We start from the raw sequence: 16,640 nt of genomic DNA on the forward strand, positions 1-16,640 counted from the left end.
TGGCCTATAGCTGCGGGAGCTCATTGTTTTGGAACCAAATAAGAGGTAACACCTCTAGGTGTTGCCCTAGATGGATCCACTAGTATAGGAAAGAAGGGGAGGAGGGAGAGGAGGGAGAGAGGAGGGACAAAGGAGAGGGAGAGGAGAGGGAGGGCGCCCGCGCGGATCCGTGCATAGTCGCTGGCTCCCGTAGCATGCGCGACGGCGCAAGCCCTTCCTCCCTCTCTCCTCTCGCGCGTGCGCGCGTGTGCTTCACGGTGCTCCTAGACGGAGGGCTGGGGGTGAGGGGATAATTCTAGAGATGAGGAGCCGGAGCAACTCGGGAGTCCGTTTGGACGGCTACGCCCGGCTAGTCCAGCAGACCATTCTGTGTTATCAGGTGGGTGCAGAACACGCCGCGCTCCACCTCGCCCCTCACTCCCTGCTACGCTGCCAGCAGCTTCCCGGCCCCGGCTACCTTGGCTTGGGCGAAGAGGGCCGCATCTCGGAGACCGGGAAGGAGCTGGGGGAGGGGAGAGAGGGGGGAGGGGGGAGCTTAGTATCGCGCTGGCCTGGGCTGGGACCGGTTTAGTCCCCCCGAACGCCCGCTGAGGCCTGCTCCCCTCCCCGTGGCGCAGCAGCTCCGTGACCTCCGAGGGCAGCGTTTGCTTCCCCTCCCCCTAGGACATTGGGAAATGGCCCAACCTAGACTGGAGGTACTCCTAAACCTGGCCGGAAGTGATTGCGCCCTCAGGGGTCGGGGCCTAGCAACTAACCGAGAGGTCTGTTGTGTGACACTAACCTGCCATGAAGAACTCCTGGGATTCCGTTATGGGGGTGCAAGAGTTCTTTCAGCTCAATAGATAGCGGTTCTGCTTCACCCCTTCCCCTCTCTTGCTCTATTTCCTTCTCACTTTTCTCTTCTCTCGTCTCCCTTTTCCTCTCCTCCTTTCCTGTGCGCATCACTCCCCATCTCCCTTTCCATCTTCTCTCTGTCTCCAACTGTGCCTCTTCCTTTGGGTTTGTCTCTGTCTCTTTTTCCCCCTTTTCTCCCTTTCCCTCTCTTCTCTCCCTTCACCACTTTTCTTCGTGCTCTCTCTCCCTTCTTTTCTCTCTCCCTCCTCTTCCTTCCTCCCTCCCTCTCTCCTTCTCTCCTTCCCTCCCTCTTTCTCTTTCTCTCTCTACCTTCTCCCTTTCTTCTTCCCTCTGTCCCTCACTCTCTCCCTGCCCTCTCTTTCCCCTCTTTCCAAAACATTCTCCTTTCCCCTTTCCTATGCATTTCCCTCTCATTTTCTGCCTTTCCCCTTTCTGTCTCTCTATCCTTCTCTCTGCTCCCCTTTTATATCTTTCCCTCCAAACATTTTTCTTCCCCTTCCTTTGTGTGCATATTATATGTACACATGTTAACTTTATATTTATACTGTTTATACAGACACATAGGACTACACACACAGTTTTGTTTCCCATTAGAATATCAGCTCCTTGGGAGCAAGTATTGTTTCATTCTTTATATTTTATATTAGCACAGTCCCTGGCACAATCAACCATGCTTGTTGACTACCTATTGAGTCAGTGATCAGAGCCTGATCAATACTTATTGATTGATTAATAGGTTTGTGATTATAGGAGTTACCCCACTAGTCTGTCAACAAACATTAATATTAAGCACTAAGGGTACAATCAAAGACAAAAGATTTGCCACCTACAAGGATTTTAACATTTCCAAGAGAGACCTTGAAAACAACTGAGTATATCTGTAGCTGCATATTCTTTCCATTGAAATGTTAATCTTCCAGAGGGAAAGTAGGTTGGGCTACCCTATGCTTATGATCATAACTGATTGTGGGAGTTGAAATGTAAGAGGATTGGCTTGAAAGAAAGAAATTTATTTAACTATCATTCTGCTGCTATGAACTAGTGAGGATCTTGCCATTGCAAAGTGTTTTGTTTTTTAAAACTTTCTAAGCTTCAGTTTTCATTCTTCAGCAGTTTGGGATGCTAGGGAGTGGGGTTATGCTAAAATTAGTCCGGACTCCAAAAACATGAACCAGAAGGTACTGTCCAAATATAAGTTCATTTTCTATTTTTTATGCTCTTTTCATTCCCTAACCTCCTCTTCCCTTAACTGCATTATTCATTATTCATTGGATCTTTTAATTGCTTTTTCTCAAATATTAATTTTCGGTCTCCACTTGGGTCCCAGAGGGCAGAAATCAGCCCAATTGTTGATTACGGGCAAGATTGTTATTATATACATATATGTGTGTGTGTGTGTGTGTGTATATGACATATATATATATATTTATTATGCAATATATATATCATACATATATAAGTAGAAGAAATTATATTCATAAATGACCATTTTTTATTTACTTCCTTATAAATTGTTCTTTGGTTCTCTGCTACACACCTTATTTACTTTATTCTTTTTCTCATTAAATCCCCCCTCAACCCGGGATTGCAGGCTGTAGTTAAGAAAGGATATATTTATATATACATATGTATATATATATATATATATATATATATACACACACACATATATACACAAAAACAAACACATATTTCTTTTTGATCTGTTCTCCAGATATGTCATTTTTTTTTTTTAAATAAGATGTTTCATATTCAGTTCTATTTTCTCATTCTTAATTTTTTTCCTTTAATTTTTCGTCAAGGGGTCTCATTTGATTTTTTTTTATATCTTTTTATGTACAAAACATATGCATGGGTAGTTTTTTCAACATTGACCCTTGCAAAACCTTCTGTTCCAAATTTTCCCTTCCTTCCCCCCCTCCCTCCCCTAGATGGCAGGTAGTCCCATACATGTTAAATATGTTAAAGTATGTGTTAAATACTATACATACACACACACACACACACATATACAGTTATCTTGCTGCACAAGAAAAATCAGATCTAGAAAGAAGGTAAAAATAACCTGAAAAGAAAAACAAAAATACAAGCAAGCAATAAGAGAAAGAATGGAAATGCTATGTTGTGGTCCACACTCATTTCCCAGTGTTTTTTCACTGGATGTAGCTGGTTCTGTTCATTACTGATCAACTGGAACTGATTTTGATCCTCTCATTGTTAAAGATAGCCCCGTCCATCAGAATTGATCCTCATATAGTATTGTTGTTGCCATGTGTAATGATCTCCTGGTTCTGCTCATTTCACTTAGCACCAGTTCTTGTAAGTCGCTCCAAGCCTCTCTGAAATCATCCTGTTGGTCATTTCTTACAGTACAATAATATTCCATAACATTCATATACCATAATTTACTCAGTCATTCTCCAATGATGGGCATCCATTCAGTTTCTATTTTCTAGCCACTATGAAAAGGGCTGCCACAAACATTTTTGCACATGTGGGTCCCTTTTCCTCCTTTGAGATCTCTTTGGGATATAAGCCCAGTGGTAACACTGCTGGGTCAAAGGGTATGCACAGTTTGATAACTTTTTGAGCACAGTTCCAAATTGTTCTCCAGAATGATTGGATCTGTTCACAGTTCCACCAACAATGTATTAGTGTCCTAGTTTTCCCACATCCCTTCTAACATTCATTATTATCTTTTCCTGTCTTCTTAGCCAATCTGAGAGGTGTATAGTGTTATCTAAGTATCTAAGATATCTAAGTAATCTTAATTTGTATTCCTCTGATCAATAGTGATTTGGAGCACCTTTTTATATGACTAGAAATTTTCAATTTCTTCATCTGAAAATTGTTCATATCCTTTGACCATTTATCAATTAGAGAATGGCTTGGTTTCTTATAAATTTGAGTTAGTTCTCTATATATTTTGGAAATGAGGCCTTTATCAGAACCTTTGAATGTAAAAATGTTTTCCCAGTTTATTGCTTCCCTTTTAATCTTGTCTGCATTAGTTTTGTTTGTACAAAAACTTTTTAACTTAATATAATCAAAATTATCTATTTTATGATCAGTAATGATCTCTAGTTCTTCTTTGGTCACAAATTCCTCCTCCACAAGTCTGCAAGGTAAACTATCCTATGTTCTTCTAATTTGTTTATAATATAATTCTTTATGTCTAGATTATGAACTCATTTTGACCTTATCTTGGTATCTGATGTTAAGGGTGGGTCAATGTCTCGTTTCTGCCATACTAGTTTACAGTTTTCCCAGCAGTTTTTGTCAAATAGTAAATTCTTATCTCACAAACTGGAGTATTTGGGTTTGTCAAACACTAGATTGTTATAGTTATTAACTATTTTGTCCTGTGAACCTAACCCATTCCACTGATCAACTAACTAGTCTATTTCTTAGCCAATACCACATGGTTTTGATAACTGCTGCTTTATAATATAGTTTTAGATCTGGTACAGCTAGGCCACCTTTATTTGATTTTTTTTTTTTTTTTCCTATTAGTTCCCTTGAAATTCCCTTGACCTTTTGTTCTTGCAGATGAATTTTGTGTTACTTTTTCTAGGTCAGTAAAATAGTTTCTTGGGAATTTGATTGGTATAGCACTAAAGAAACAGTTTAGATAATATTGTCATCTTTATTATATTCACTCCACTTATCTGTGGTGTTCTCTTCTTTTTTAGAATATGATGGTTCTCTGAGAGCAGATTTCTTGGGGAGGCTCCTGGAGGCAGGCTTAGTTTCGGTTCCAAGTAATAATCACTCCAAATGCAGCCAGCTGTTAAAGTAGTTCTTTATTGTCTCTTTCAAAATAGCCCAGTTAGCTTTCTTTGGTTCCAAGAGCTCTTGTTGCTAGTCTTTTGCCTCTCCCAGCTTCAGCCTCCAGCTCAACTCTGACTCCTGGCTTCTCAATCCCCTCAATTGATGGACTTCTGGCTTTCAGTCTCTTCAACTGAATCTTCACTGACTTGTAGCTCTCAATATCTTCAATTGACTCTCGCTGAGATTAAGAGCTTCTTATATATGATCTCTTAAAGGTGTGAACCCAAAGGTTGATTCCTCTTATGAGAGAATGGGATTGTGGGCTTCTGACGTGAATCTCCCAAACTTGTGAACTCTAATGTGTGAGCTAATGTGTGAACTCTCAAAGGTGTAAGCTCTAATGTGTGAACCAATTACCTAAGCATTGTTTCTGTCAACTCTAGTTACTTAACACCTTGTTTCAAGTTCTGGCTCGTAACACTTAAGAGCACTTGATATTTTTCCAATTGTTTAGATCTCTGACTTTATTTGTATGGAAAGTATTTTGTAGTTATGCTCATATATTTCCTGACTTTCCCTTGGCAGATAGATTCACAAATATTTTATACTATTGACGGTTATTTTATTTTTTATTATTATAGCTTTTTATTTACAAGATATATGCATGGATAATTTTTCAGCACTGACAATTGCAAATTTTGCTCCAATTTTTCCCCTCCTCCCACCTCTCCCCTAGATGGCAGATAGACCAATGCATGTTAAATAAATACAATATATGTATGCATATTCATAGTTATTTTGCTATACAAGAAGAATCGGACTTTGAAATAATGTATAATTAACCTGTGAAGGAAATAAAAAATGCAGGTGGATAAAAGTAGAACGACATTTATTTTAAATGGAATTTCTCTGTTTGTATCTCTTGCTGTTGGGTTTTGTTAGTGATGTATAAAAACGCTGATGATTTTTGTGGATTTATTTTGTATCCTGCAACGTTGCTAAAGTTGTGAATTATTTCTAATAGCTTTTTCGATCTCTGGGGTTCTCTAAATATACCATCATATCATCTGCAAAGAGTGATAATTTGGTTTCCTCATTACCCACTCTAATTTCTTTAATCTCTTTTTCATTTCTTACTGCCAAAGCTAGCATTTCTAATACAATATTGAATAGTAATGGTGATAGTGGACAACCTTGTTTCATCTCTCATCTTATAAGGAATGGTTTCAGTTTGTCCCTATTAAATATGATGCTTACTGATGGTTTTAAATACATGCTACTGACTACTTTAAAGAAAAGTCCATTTATTCCTGTATTTTCTAGTGTTTTTAATAGGAATGGGTGTTGGATTTTATCAAATGCTTTTTCTGCATCTATTGAGATAATCATGGCTTTTGTTAATTTAGTATATAGTCAATTATGCTAATAGTTTTCCTAATATTGAACTAGCCCTGCATTTCTGGTGTAAATCCTACTTGGTCATGGTATATTATCCTGGGGATGATTTTCTGTTATGTCTTTGCTAATATTTTATTTAAGATTTTTGCATCAATATTCATTAGGGAGATTGGTCTATAATTTTCTTTCACTGTTTTCAACCTACTTGTTTTAGGTATCAGTACTATGTCTGTGTCATAAAAGGAATTTGGTATAAATCCTTCATTCATTTCAAATAGTTTAAATAGTATTGAAATTAGTTGTTTGGTAGAATTCATACGTAAATCTATCTGGTCCTAGAGATTTTTTCTTTGGAAGTTGATTAAAAGCTTGTTCTATTTCTTTTTCTGAAATAGGACTATTTAAACAATTTACTTCCTCCTCTGTTAAACTGGGCAATCCATGTTTTTGTAAGTATTTCTCCACTTCACTGATGTTATCAAATTTATTGGCATAAAGTTGGGTAAAGTGACTCCTAATTATTGTTCTAATTTCCTCTTCATTGGTAGAAAGTTCTCCCTTTTCATTTTTAAGACTAACAATTTGATTTTCCTCTTCCCTTTTTCTAATCAAATTTGCTAACAGTTTATCTGTTTTGTTGGTTTTTTCATAAAACCAACTCTTAGTTTTATTTATTAATTCAACATTTTTTTTTTACTTTCAGTTTTATTAATCTCCTTTTATTTTTAGAATTTCAAGTTTAGTATTTGATTGGAGGGTTTTAATTTGCTCTTTTTCTAGGTTTTTTCATTGCAAGCCCAATTCATTGATCTTTTCTTTCTCTATTTTATTCAAGTAAGCGTCTAGAGATATAAAATTTCCCCTTATTTTACTGTTTTGGCTGCATCCCACAAATTTTGGTAGGTTGTCTCATTATTGTCATTCTCTTGGATGAAATTATTAATTATGTTTATGATTTGCTGTTTCATCCATTCATTCTTTAGAATGAGATTATTTAGTTTCCAATTACTTTTTGGTCTATTTTCCCCTGGCTTTTTATTGAATGTAATTTTTATTGCATCAGGATCTGAAAAAAAATGCATTAGTAAATGCAAAAATATTTCTGCCTTTCTGCATTTGATTTTGAGATCTTTATGCCCTAATATATGGTCAATTTTTGTATAGGTTCCATGAACTGCCGAGAGAAATGTACTATTTTGTGTCTATTCAATTTTCTCCAAAGATCTATCATACCTAACTTTTATAGTGTTCTATTTATCTCTTTAACTTTTTAAAAATTTATTTTGTGGTTTGTATTATCTAGTTGTGCGAGAGCAAGGTTGAGATCTCCCACTATTATAGTTTTGCTGTCTACTTCCTGCAGCTCTCTTACCTTCTCCTTTAGGAATTTCCATGCTATACCACTTGGCGTGTGTGTGTGTGTGTGTGTGTGTGTGTGTGTGTGTGTGTGTGTGTAAAATTTAGTATTGATATTGCTTCATTATCTATGGTAACCTTTTAGCAAGATATAGTTTCCTTCCTTATCTCTTTTAATTAGATTAATTTTTGTTTTTGCTTGATCTGAGATCAGGATAGCTACCCCTACTTTTTTTTTTACTTCACCTGAAGCATAATAGACTCTGCTCCAGCCTTTTACTCTCTGTGTATCACTCTGCTTTAAATGTATTTCTTGTAAATAACATATTGTAGGATTCTGGCTTTTAATCCAGTCTCCTATCTGCTTATGCTTTGTGGGAGAATTCACCCCATTCATATATATAGTTAAAACTACTAATTTTGTATTTCCTGCCTTCTTATTATCCCTAGTTTATACTTTTCTCTTTCTTTTTCCCCTTTCCCTCCTCCCCAGTATTTAACTTATGAGCACCACTTGCTTCCAGCATCTCTCCTCCTTTAAGAGTCCCTCCCCCTTTTTTATACCTTTCCCCTACTATTTCTGTTTTCCCTTCTATTTAGCCCACCCCTTCCCTTTTTTGCCTTTTCCCTTCCACTTTTTGATAAGGTGAGAGAAGTTTGTGAACTAAATAAAGCCAAATCTGATGAGAGTAAGATTCACACATGTTCATTCCCCTCCTTTCTTTCCCTCAAATGTAATAGGTTTCTTTGCCTCTTTATGAGATGTAATTTTCCTCATGTTACCTCTACTTTTTCCTTTTTCAGGTACAATCTCCTTTTTATCTCTAGTTCCTTTTTTATATTATAACAGTAAAATAAAATTATACATACACACTCTCTATGTTATAACTATAACAGAAATACAGTTTTCAAGAGTTTTTGCCTTTTTAGGCTTCTCTTGAGTCTTATATTTGGAGGTTCCTTCTTTTGCTCTGGTCTTTTCATCAGAAATAAATGGAATTCACCAGTTTCATTGAATACCCATCTTCTTCCCTAGAAGAAAAATACCCAGTTTAGCAGGGTAGTTTATTCTTGGCTGCATTCCAGCCAAGTTTCTTTGCTTTTCTGAATATCATATTCCAGGCCCTTTGATCTTGGGTGATACTTATTGTGGCTCCTCAGTATTTGAATTATTTTTTTCTGGCTGCTTGTAATATTTTTTTGTTAGTCTCATAGTTATGAAATTTAGCCATGATATTCCTTGGAGTTTTAATTTTGGGATCTCTTTCAGGAGGTATTAGGTGAATTCTTTCAATGGCTATTTTACCTTCTGATTCTCTGATACCAGGGCAGTTCTCTTTAATGATTTCCTGAAAAATAGTGTCTAGGCTCTTTTTTTCATTATGGTTTTCAGGGAGTCCAATAATCCTTAGATTGTCTTGAAATGCCAACACAAGAGAAAATACAGGACAGCCAAAAATAATGATAGTTTAAGAGCATTTATTATCACTGGCCAGGACTGATCCCCCACCAGGAAGGGTGGGGTTAGTGATGAATGGTCTCAGAACCACATATTTATCGAAAGAAGGGAGATATCAAAATGTTTTTTGATACATTTGTTATCTTAAAAGGAATTTCCATCCTAGATAGGAGTCAAAGTTTATCACACTAAGGGTGACATTCCCAGACATATTTCTTTATGCTTATCAAGTTGTCAAGGTCTTAGGTTTTTAGGGCAGCACATCTAAATGCCATCTGCATTAAGGTGTTAAGAGCTAGTCTTTTAACTTCTAAGAACTACAGAGTTTCAAGATTATGTTTCTTATGGTCCAGAAAGGTACCTTTCCAATTCAATCTCTCCTAAATCTATTTTCCAGGTCAGCTGTTTTCCCAAGTAGGTATTTTACATTTCTTTCTATTTTTTCATTTGTTTGATTTTGCTTGATTGATTCTTGATGTCTCATTGTCATTCATTTCCATTTGTTCTGTTCAGATTTTTAGTGAATTATTTTTTTCATTTACTTTTTTTACTTTTTGTATTTGTCCAATTGAGTTTTAAAATCAGTTGTTTTGTTATGTGGAATTTTTTTCCATTTTACAGATTCTGTTTTTTAAGCAGTTATTTTCCTTTTTCATTTCACAAATTCTGTTTTCCTGAGAGTTAATTTATATCTTCCATTTCACAAATTCTGTTTTTCAGGAAGTTGTTTTCTTTTTCCACTTTATCAAATCTATCTTTAAATGAGTTATATGCCATTTCCAAACCCTCTTGCAAAGTTTTCCTTTCCTTTCCCCATTTTTCTTCTAGTTGTCTTTTGATTTCTTCTAGGAGAGCCTTGTGTGGTACGGACCAGATTATATCACCCTTTGGGGCTTCAATCTGCTTTTAGTCTGTGGGTTTGAAATCTGTCCTTTGCTTTCATCATAGAAACTATCTATAGTTTCCTTTTTACTCATTGTTAAAAAAATGTTGGGAATCTGCTTTTAGGACAAAGAGAAGTTTATCAAGCTTCTTCTACAGGCGGCAGCAAAGGGCATTGGCAGCGCTGGGTCAGTTCTTACTCACTCTCAGTGCTGGATGGGCATGGCCAGGTCCCATGAGACTTCGGCTCTTCGAGATTCACTTTTTACCTTTTGTGTTGTGTTAGATGTTTTATAACTTTTCCTCTAATTGGCTTAGCTTGCAACCAAGGCAGAGTAACCAACACTATGGTCCTCCCTGTCGATTCTCCACCCGCCAAGGCCACACCGCCTTGGGTCTGCTTATTGTGTGCTGGCATCCTGCGCCGGGCCACCTCCCTGCACCCAGCCGACATAGACCTTTTCTGGTGATCTTCATAAATTATCTTCTGCTGGTAATTTGCTTACACTCCCAATATTTGTGAATTCTGCCAGTCCAGAACTAATTCAGAGGCTCAATTTGGTAATTAGTTGAAAGTCCTAGGAGGAGATCAGAAAGAAACATGTGTCCTCTCTGCCATCTTGGCTCTGCCCCTCATTTGATTTTTGAATTCTTTTTTGATTATATAAATTTTCTCTGGGCAGGAAGCCATTTCACATTACTCACTTACTTGTCAAACTTTCAGCCTCATCCAGCTAGCCTGAAGAGTCCTCCCCCCATGCTTCTACAGAGCTAGCCCAGAGATGTTTGCCCTTCAGATAAGTTCCCAAATCAGGACCTTTCTTCTAATCTTTTCAGGTTGGATCAAGTGGACTCCAGTTCTGCCCCAAGTTGTTTTGATTTTCCTAGAGTCTATGTTCACTCTGAGGCACACGTTTGTTCTATTTGTGGGGGAAATCAGGAGAGTTTGAAATTTACCAACCTACTTTGCCATTTTTATAGTATCCTCCCACCCATATAATTTCAAAAATGATAATTTTACATAAGCTGTTTATTCAATGTCATTCCAGTTAAATTATTAAAACATTATTTTACTGAGTTAGAAAAAAATAACAGAGTTCATTTGGAAAAACAAAAGGTCAGGAACTTTATAGAAACCAGTGGAAAAAACATTAAGGAAGTAGATTCAGCAGCCTGACTTTAAACTATAATATAAGGTGAGAATGTTGTTGAAAAATAAACAGAGTGATTTTAATTATTTTGAATTAAAACTTTCTTGTATAAATAAAACTTAAATGTAGTCAAGAATAGAAGAAAGCAGAAAAATTTGGGGGAAATTTCATAGAGAGTCTCTTTCTCAGGATTAGATTGGACATTTGCTATACTGAAGGAAATGATGAGCTGGCTGAATTAGGAAAACACAAAAAGATTTCACTTAAGAAGGAAGATGCTGTCTACCTTCGGAAAAACATGATAGGAGCATATAAGTATAATACAATCTATATGTATAAGTGGATCTATCTATATGTATGTATATATACATGTATGGGAAGGGGAAAGATAAAGTAAAAAGTGCACAACAGAGAGCAAAAGAAAAATAGACAAGAAAGCAAAGAAAATAGAGGCAGCTTTGGAAAAAAAATGTGTGTGTCATTTATACATAGATTTTCTTTTAATGAAAAATTTTATCTTATATTAAATTATCTCTTATGATCTGCTGTATATACATGACAGTTTTTTTCATTTTTCATTTTGTATTTCAATTAATTTCTTTTTTTTGCTTTACAAAATAAAAATTTAAAAAAAAAAGAAAAATTAGTAAGGTTTAGGAATCCAATTTTTGCCCACTTTTCCACCTGGTGCAGAGATTCTTGTATGAGATGTTGATGATTTTACCTGGATGTAGGAAAAATGGTTCCGTTTCTAAGTTATTGACCTAGCTGCAACAAGAGTTCCCCTAATTGTGGAAGGAATTGTTGCAACAATCTGCACCAATAGCAACAACAATATGTCTAGACTCGAGTATGCTGTTATAATACATTTTTAAATAAGAGATATTAGCTTAAGCATCTCCAATCATTTGGTAAATACTACAGATAGAAACATTTGTTGGAAAAGTTCTAAAATCCTTATCTCTTATTCATCCCTGGAGATTGCCCCTTAGATCCAGTCATACTAGCTTAATGGATGCTAGGTGCCTCTCACACAACTTCTTGGTAACTAAGGTGAAGGAAAAGTTGATACAAGATTTTTTGTTCACAAATGATTGTATATTCAGTGCAGCTTCTGAAGCTGAGAAGCAACAAAGCATCCTCTGCTGGTTGTGCTAACAATTAACAACCAAAAACAGGTTCTGCAGCTTTTGGATTTATAGGAAACCCTAACAGAGAATCTCTTCTGGGAGGACTCAAGGTTCCTCTTTTCACCCTATCTTAACTGACGGTGCCATACTTCTTCAGTGTAGGTGTTGCTGTCAATAAGTTTATTCCTTGTCTGGGTTCCTAATTTATATCAAAGCCAGGAAGAGGTCAGTTCATTCTACCAAGACACACATACACACGAATGCATGTGCACATGTGCCTATTAGCAGATTCCTCTTTTCTGTCTGTTACTTTTGTGAAAATTATGTCCATGCTAGTTGAGGGAGCTATCTGGAGTTCTGACCCTTTATGTACTTTGCCAAAGCAAAACAAAAAATGAAATAAAAATTCTTAAAAATTTCTTTTTAATGCAATATGCTACATTTTAGAAAATTCTGATCTGTCTTATCCAAGCAGTAGTTGAAAAGGTTGAGGGGTGTTGATTGAATTCCCTTAATATGGTAATCCAGGCTGTATTTGACTGATCTCCAGCAATGTGGAGAGTATATTTATTCCCTAGGAAACTTTGGGGGCTCATAAAGATTAAAAAGCAAATTATGTGACTTGGATAATTTGAGTTTGCAGTCAAGAGGGGATCTGTTTCTAGAGCAGGCCTCTCTGGAAAAATCCATGATGAGAATTCTTAATCAGAGCAGTTCTAGGGGTCCTCCACAGAGATAGACCCTGAGATCAGTGTGCTACTTTCAGTCCCTTCTTGGTAACTAACTGTCACTATGGAAATGAATGCAAATTGAGGCAGCAAAGATCCAAGCATAATCAATTCATTAGCTAGGTAGCAATCACCAATAAATGGGGGTTCTTGACTCCTCAGTAGTCAAACACGGAGTGAAGGACTGCAGGATCTTGCATGATAATTAACAAGATGACAGAACAAAAACTCAAGCAACTAGGTTTGTCTTCTAATTGCTTAGAAAGTTACAAAAAAAAAAAAAACCTCTGGCATTAGTTTGATATAACAGTTGTTTAGTCCTCCCCTTCTGAATCATTCAAACACAAACAAGACTAATTTGAATCAAAAAGATAAAGATAAGACAATCCTGATGGGTAGACTTGTTGGAATCTAATGTTGGAATTCCAATGAGTACTTAAATACTTCTTGCTTATATGAGCTCTCTAAAGATGTTAACACAAGCATTATTGTCTATCAGTTCTACTTTTCTTTGAAAAGGCAGCATAAGTATAATATTATCTCCTTCCTACAACATTCTTGGGACAGGTGGTGATGGGTAATGGGATTAATCTGTAAGCATATAGGATTACTCTGCAGCAACCTTTATTTAGTCAATTTAGATTAAGTAAAGCATTAAAGGTGAATTTACAAAAAGTGGAGATGCAAATTATAATGCAAGTGTGAAATTAGTTACAAGATAAAAAGAATTATGACCCTAGTGACCTGAGTAAAATTTAGAACAAAGGGAAATGTTAAACTTAATTAAATATCATTTTCACAATTCTTTCAGCTACACTAGGAACTGACTTGTCTCCTTTCAATTTGAAATTATTAGACTTTTCTTAAAATAGTTACTGGCATTGGCTCAAGTTGCTTAACATAAGCATGCATAGTCTCATTTCCATTTTTTTTTTTTTTTGAGAGAATTTTTTCTAAGAGTCAGCTTCCACATATATTTAGTGCTAGATATCATTGGAGTTTTGAGGCCAAAGAGGGAAAGATCTGACTATTGACAGATCTACATGTGAATTTGATTTTGCATATAAATGCTTTGGGGTGCTTTCAAAAATAATATAAAGGAGAATTTATCTTGACCATTGGGGAGGGGAGGGCATTCAGTTTATTAGATTAGATTCATTTCTACCAAGGTTGGTTAAAGGAAAATAGCTGTACATGTTTAGAATAAATTAGCTTTCTTTGATAGGTCATTTAAAATTTTTATAGATCACAATAAAGAGGGAGGGAAACTGTTTTCTTTACTTAAGCTGTGTTCCCTTTAAGATTATCACTCTGAAGCTGTGTTCTCTTTAAGATTATCACTAAACTGTGTTAGAGATCAGGATCTCCCCGGCTCCAAGGAGTTTAGAGAAGGCCCATCTTCCCAGGATAAGAGAAGCAATACTCAACTCCCATTGCTCTTTTTGAAAATCTGTCACAAAAATGACAAAGATACTGCATAAGATATGAATCTAGATCCATTGACTCCAAAGCCCAAGGTTCTTTATTTTGCTACATGCATCTAGTTGTGTGATAAGAGAATATTCATTAGTTGAGGGGGAAATGAAAGCACTGAACATTCATGTTCTTCATGCATTCATTCACACTGCCTACCTCTCTGGGCTCTGTATTAGACTCTCTTCTTTTTCCTCTATGCTCATTGTGATTCATTAGGTCACATAAATTCAATTTTAGTCTCTACATATGATTCTCTGATAGTTATATCCGTCTTTCTCCTGAACCATAGTCCCTTAGCCAGTTGCTCTTTGGAAGTTGATGTTCTATTGACATCTCATGCACAAGTATGAACAAAACAATTTATAGTTTTCCCCAAGTGCTCCCCCCTTTCCACTTTTCTTATTACTGTCAAGGGCAGCACCATCCTCCTAGTCACCTAGGTCTGCAGCTTCCATTCTTGGTTATTCACTTTTAATTACTGTGCATATTCAATCTGTTGGAATCCTTACAAGCTGATAAGTCATTAGAGTTGATAGAGACAATAATTATCTAATTTAGCATGTTTCAGTGTGATTGATCTGATCTTACCAGAGTGTTATGGGCCAAAAGAAACAAGGTACTAAGTAGAACTGATAGACAATAATGCTTGTGTTCACACCTTTAGAGAGCTTATATAAGCAAGAAGTATTTAAGTACTCATTGGAATTCACAAGTATGGGAGATTCACAAAGTTAACTTTGTAACTTTGTGAATTCACATCTCCCTTAATCCCTCCCATGGAGGGGAGGAGTCAACCTTTGGGAGATCATATATAAGAAGCAGACAGAGGCTCAGTCAGGAGTTCAGCTGAAAAGATTGAGAGGGATCCGCAAGTGAGTTCAACCAGAAGCCTTCTCTCGGAGGCAAGAGAGATTAATTCCATCTTCCACCTTGGTGCTGGCTGGAAGGCTGAAGAAAGCAGAGGCAAAGGACAACTGCAAGAGCTCTTGGAACCAAGCAGAAAGATAGACCACTAAGAAAACCTATCCGGGCTATTTTGGAAGGAGAAAATAAATGTTTGAACTTTTATCACCTGGCTACATTTTGAGATGATTATTATTTTTAACTGAAACTAAGGCTGCCTCCAGAAAACCTCCCCGAGAAACCTGCTCTCCCCCAGAGAACCATTATATTATTAAAGAAGAAAAACACCACACCAATCCATTACCACATTTTCTTTTTTTTAACTATTACATCTTCCATAAGTGTCCCCTTTTCTCCATTCACATAACCACAAACCTAGTTCAGGTCTTTATCATCTCTTGTTTGTCCCTCTTTTAATCAATCCCTCTGTCTCATCTATCACTCTATCCTAGTCTGTCTTCCACTTAGCTGCCAAGGTAGGGGATGGGGGTGTTCTAAAGCATGCATTTAACCATGTTACTTTCCTGCTCAGTGAGTTCCAGTGCCTTTCTTTTATGTCCAGGATTAAATATAAACAACTCTGTATGACCTTTAATACTCTTCATACCCTGGTCTTTTCTCATTTTTCCACTTTTCTTGATTCAGCTACACTGGCCTATTTGCTGTTCCTTTAACCTAATACTGTCTCCCATCTGCCTTATCACTAGTTTTCCTCAATGTCTAGAATTCTTTCCCTCCACCCAAAGTTCTACTTATTGTGTCTTCCATGAAGCATTTTTTAAAACTCAGATTATAATGTTCTCTTTCTTGAAGATTCTTACAATAACATGAGTAGCAGAGTTTTTTTTACCTTCCTTTCCTATTTCTGTCATTTTATCATAATTATTTGTATGAATGTCTTTTTTTTTTTTTTTTTTTTTACTATAAACTCATTGAAAACAAGGATTGTGTTGTCTGTCTTTGTATCTCCTAGTATCTAACACAGGGGTCCTCAAACTTTTTAAATAGAGGGCCAATTCACTGTCTCTAGACTGTTGGAAAGCCGGACTATAGTAAAAACAAAAACTGTGAACAAATTCCTATGCACACTGCATATATCTTACTTTGAAGTCAAGAAACAAAACAGGAACAAATACAGTATTTAAAATGAGGTAAAGTTAAATCGACAAACTTACCAGTATTTCAATGGGAACTATAGGCCTACTTTTGGCTAATGAGATGGTCAATGTCTGGTTCCATATTTGTCACTACTAGTTGTAACAAGTAATGCAAGTGTGCATCCGTTAGTCTGATCTGGTTGGAGATTTCAAATGTTTCATTCTAGAAAAAATCTGTTCACAGACATAAGTGCTGCCAAAAATAGTTGCCATTTTGAGTGCATGGTTCCTGAGATGAGGATGCATCTCCAGATGAGAGGGGAGAGATGTATAGAAATTATGAAGGCTGCTTGACTTGAATGCGTCTTTCAGAGAGTCATAATTCTGCAGTTCAGCCAGTTCCATTTGGTAAATTGTATCCACATTTTCAATGT

The 16,640-nt window shown here is 36.5% G+C and overlaps 1 protein-coding gene across 8 annotated transcripts in view; it reads left to right on the plus strand.

The window, feature by feature from the left end:
* Positions 1 to 217: 217 nt before the first annotated feature.
* PHKA2 (phosphorylase kinase regulatory subunit alpha 2) overlaps positions 218 to 16,640 on the plus strand; it is a 141,268-nt gene continuing 124,845 nt past the window's right edge. For all 8 annotated transcript variants that reach the window (XM_051984401.1, XM_051984402.1, XM_051984403.1 and 5 more), the window contains exon 1: positions 218 to 379. In XM_051984401.1, coding sequence (XP_051840361.1) covers positions 302 to 379 — 78 coding nt within the window. In that variant the 5' untranslated portion in view covers positions 218 to 301. The remainder of the gene's footprint in view (positions 380 to 16,640) is intronic.

This window comes from Antechinus flavipes, chromosome 3, assembly GCF_016432865.1.
Source record: "Antechinus flavipes isolate AdamAnt ecotype Samford, QLD, Australia chromosome 3, AdamAnt_v2, whole genome shotgun sequence".
NCBI lineage: Eukaryota > Metazoa > Chordata > Mammalia > Dasyuromorphia > Dasyuridae > Antechinus > Antechinus flavipes.